Raw genomic sequence first — 3,848 nt, forward strand, 5'->3', positions numbered from 1 at the left:
AAAGGAAAAATCATTAACGACATTAAAATATATCTGGAATTCAGGCATGAATTGCCAAGCAATGAATTAAAAGTATATGGAAATCTGCAGGTATTAATGTAACTGATAATGGCCGGTTTGACTGCAGCACAGCTTCAACGTTGTCAGTGAAATAAATAAAAGTCGCATTTCACATAAATGATGTATTTCCAGCAGACAGTTTGATCTTACATGAGAACATGAAAAACGCAAAAATTGAAAATAAAAAAGATAAAATGAAGAAAAGTAAAAAAATTTTTAAAGTACTAAGTTAATATGTACTTCAAAAATAAAATCACAGAAAGATAATTAATAATTGAAGATACAGTAAGATACATTATTTAAATTGCCAAATTAATGATAAGAAGGTTACTAAGCAATACACATGTTAGTTATTATTTCATTACGGTGCTGTTCGATAAACGGTGGCGATGCGTAACCAAGGTGCAAGTACAAGATGCTACATTCAGGTGAAAATTTAATACTGAAACTTATTTTCCTGATGTTTTGCTATAAATGTATGTATATTTAAGTATTTGAGCAATATTCAATATGATAAACTAGAAATACTTTAAGAGCAAAATTCTCAATTACGTATAGTTGAACGTTGAAGGTTTTGAACAAATCCATATTTTAATTTGCTATTTTAGGTAATCATCTAGTTTTAATTGGAGAAGACGATAAAATTTTCAATTTACACTTGCTTATGGCATTCAATTTCATTCTCAACTTAGCAGGTCGAATATCACTAAGCGTATAGTGTTATCTATTATGCAGGACAGAAAAATACCGTTTTCATACAGAAATCGTTTTCAATTTAATTTTATTATCACTTTATATTTTTTTCTCAAAATTTTTCACCATGAAGACATTAGATAAACCAAAATTTTTATATAGTTAATTGTGCTTGGCATAGAGCGCAACCACTGTGCTCAATTATTGTTTATTTTTTGTTGACATTATGTTCTAATTCATATTAGAGTAGCATATCCAACTTACGTAAGCCGGTGTTTAGCGCTACGTGCGCAGTGTCTGTCTTTTATGCAAATTGGGCCGTTTGAAAATTAACTTCATATTAGCAGTGCAACAGTTAAATTGACTTTGTTGACTAACAGAAGCATCGACAGTGATGTTTGCTCGATCTATTTCTGCTTTAACTACTGAGTAAGGTGTATTATTAGATATAGAAGAATGTTATCTTATCAAACATGGGCGTTGTCTAGTTTGAATGCAAATTTGAGTGCAATTTCAATTTGTTTGCTTTTGAGCTTATGCGTGACTTGCATAATATTTGTTCAATGAAATGAGGAATACGTTTCATACTTGTTAATCAATAGAAATGAACTTTATGTAAATTTTCCTGAGGCTACTATTAGTTGCTCTAGAAATTCATTTCAAATGATTGTAGGCGAACGATGTGCGGCGAATGAACAATGGCGTTTTCAATGCGATGATGGGCGAAAAAGAACAATAAAAACGGCTTTGTTTTTTATTTATTATAACATTATTTCATTAAATTAATTCTTCTACATTTAGATACAGAAGAATAGAAGATAAAAGAAGACATCCAGAAGACAAGGGTAAGTTTGGTAAGTATAATTCTTTGAGTTAGACTAATTAGTTAAACTTCACTGAGGAGTTCTTGAGTCTGTAATTTATATAAATTCGAGCTGTAAGTTATCGAGCATTTAATTCAGATATTTGTTAATTAGTGTAATTCGACATAGATCATGAGTATTATTTTAATGAATTTGAGCGGCTTTCCGCATTTGAACGTTTTCATGTCCCATGCCTTTCGAGTTGAGTTTAGGGTTCATTTGCGGAAAGTGAAATGGTTGAATAATTTGTCGATCATTTCAAAGGACAATTTTTGAGCATAGTGAGTTTGTAGCACTGCTATAGTTTGAGTATTAGAATAAGTAAATGTTTGAGAATAGCAGTGCAAGGATAGGAGGAATGTGAGATAGGGTGGTGTGCAGGAGTTCGACGGGTTACACTGCACGACGCGACCCTAACCGTATCAAATGATCAAAGTCCATATTTTCAAAGCTCACCTCTTCCTCTCCCGGTTGCGGTACCAGAGGCCTGCCGCCTTGCTCGGATCCCAGCAATGGGATCTCAAGCAAGGTTTTTTTTCAGCCCGACCGCCCCCGCGCCGCCCCCCGCCCTCCTGCCCGCTAACGGGGACTTCCCACTGCGGAGCCTCCTAGTCCCGTGCTGTCCAGAGACCGGTTTCAAAGAGATGACCCTGTCCATTTGTGTGGTAATGGACGTTGTTTGAAATCTTGTGCAATGGGATTTCAACACCTATGTGAATTCGTAAGACGTATCTGTCCTAGAGGCAGTTATGCAAATTCGCAATTGACGTAGTGCCGAGACTCTGTTTCGGTGCCAATCTAGTGGTGATCGTTACTCCCCCAAGAGGAACGGTAAGCGTCGCTATGCGTTTGTGTTATTGTCTCGCTGGCTCTGACACTTGGCCAATGATTGACATCAGATTTGCCGTCACACCTTTAACTAGTTCATTTGGCGTTGCACCTTTCATCAGTTTAGGCATCAAGCATTTGAAATTAATCTCCATCGAGAGTTTTTCCTTATAATTATGCTAAATAGTTTAAATTTGTTAAAATTTTATACATTAATTTATTCATTTAGGAAGTTAAATGATAAATAAAATATAATGTTCATTCATCTAATAATTGGGCAAATTCAGTTTTTGTTTACATTACACTGTTTTAAAGTAGAAAAGTTTACCAGTTTTTTATTTACATTTCATCATATAAAAGATTTTAATTATTCATTAATTTTATACTGATAATAATATATTTTTAGTTTAAAGCAGTTTTTTACTTTAAAGAATGTAATGTCAAAGTAGATTTCTACTTTAAAACAGTGTAATGTAAACAGTTAAAAGGGATGTAATATAGTAAACATTAAATAAGCATAATTTTATTTATTGATTGATTATTGGTGAATTAGCTATTGTTTGAATATAAACTTTTTACTTATAAAAATGTTAATCGGGGTCTCCTTTAAGTAGGTAATGGGAAAAGTAAACTTGGTATAAATGAAATAAACAATTAGCTTAGGCAAGGTGCAACGAGTTTAATCATTTTATAAATAGGAAGTAATCTTCTATAAATAGAATGTTATTAATCCGTAACATGTAGGAAAACAATGTATTAAATGAGATTAATTTTAATATGCTAATTAGAAAGTTTAAAAGGCAACGTAAATGCAACACTGAGTATTTTAATTTTTAATTAGGTTAAATAACGTCACTCGTAACTGCATATTTTAGCAGTGAGAGTTTTTTAATTAATGATTAACATACAATGTAAACACAAAAGTGGGTCGTAATATTTTCCAATTAGGTATAATAACGTCACTCGTAACTACATATTTTAGCAGGGTTTTTTAATAGTTAATTAGAATGTTTTAAATGGAATGCAAAAGACAGCTACTTACAGTAGTCAGGTTCATTTGAAAAGATAAGTAGGCATAATACATTAAATCAATAATGATGAGTTGTAAATCATACGGTAAGTATGCAAACATGAGTTGGTTCTGCAGGACAGTACATTAATATTGAGTATCAGGTGTGACGGCAATTTGATGTGCATGAGGCGGCAAGGCTTAGTAGGCGAGACGATTCACATTTGCCTGGCAACGCACGCCATCTGGTGCGGAAGCTACGTCTTCGGCGGATCAGAATGGCCATCTGGTCCGTCGAGGGTGGATCAGATGGATCCACCCAAGGTCATCTCGGCCAAAATCGTGAGGCCAGCACGTGGGCTCTGAGGCGATGATGCAGTGGGGGTCCCCGGGGC

The 3,848-nt window shown here is 34.1% G+C and overlaps 1 protein-coding gene across 1 annotated transcript; it reads left to right on the top strand.

The window, feature by feature from the left end:
* The first annotated feature begins 1,416 nt into the window (after nucleotides 1-1,416).
* On the top strand, nucleotides 1,417-2,299 carry Tsp_05530 (hypothetical protein). The gene is given in 4 exon segments (XM_003371829.1): nucleotides 1,417-1,502; nucleotides 1,555-1,598; nucleotides 1,998-2,145; nucleotides 2,158-2,299. The coding sequence occupies 4 exon segments, from the start codon at nucleotides 1,417-1,419 to the stop codon at nucleotides 2,297-2,299; spliced, it is 420 nt and encodes a 139-aa protein (XP_003371877.1).
* The last annotated feature ends 1,549 nt before the right edge of the window (nucleotides 2,300-3,848 follow it).

Source organism: Trichinella spiralis (assembly GCF_000181795.1).
Source record: "Trichinella spiralis strain ISS 195 chromosome Unknown Scfld9, whole genome shotgun sequence".
NCBI lineage: Eukaryota > Metazoa > Nematoda > Enoplea > Trichinellida > Trichinellidae > Trichinella > Trichinella spiralis.

Excerpts from the sequence above, each read along its gene's own strand:
- Tsp_05530 (XM_003371829.1), top strand. The coding sequence starts at position 1,417 with ATGATTGTAGGCGAACGATGTGCGGCGAATGAACAATGGCGTTTTCAA. Across the intron at positions 1,503-1,554 it reads AGAACAATAAAAACGGCTTT|ATACAGAAGAATAGAAGATA; the intron begins GTTTTTTATTTA and ends TTCTACATTTAG. Across the intron at positions 1,599-1,997 it reads AAGACATCCAGAAGACAAGG|GAGTTCGACGGGTTACACTG; the intron begins GTAAGTTTGGTA and ends GGTGGTGTGCAG.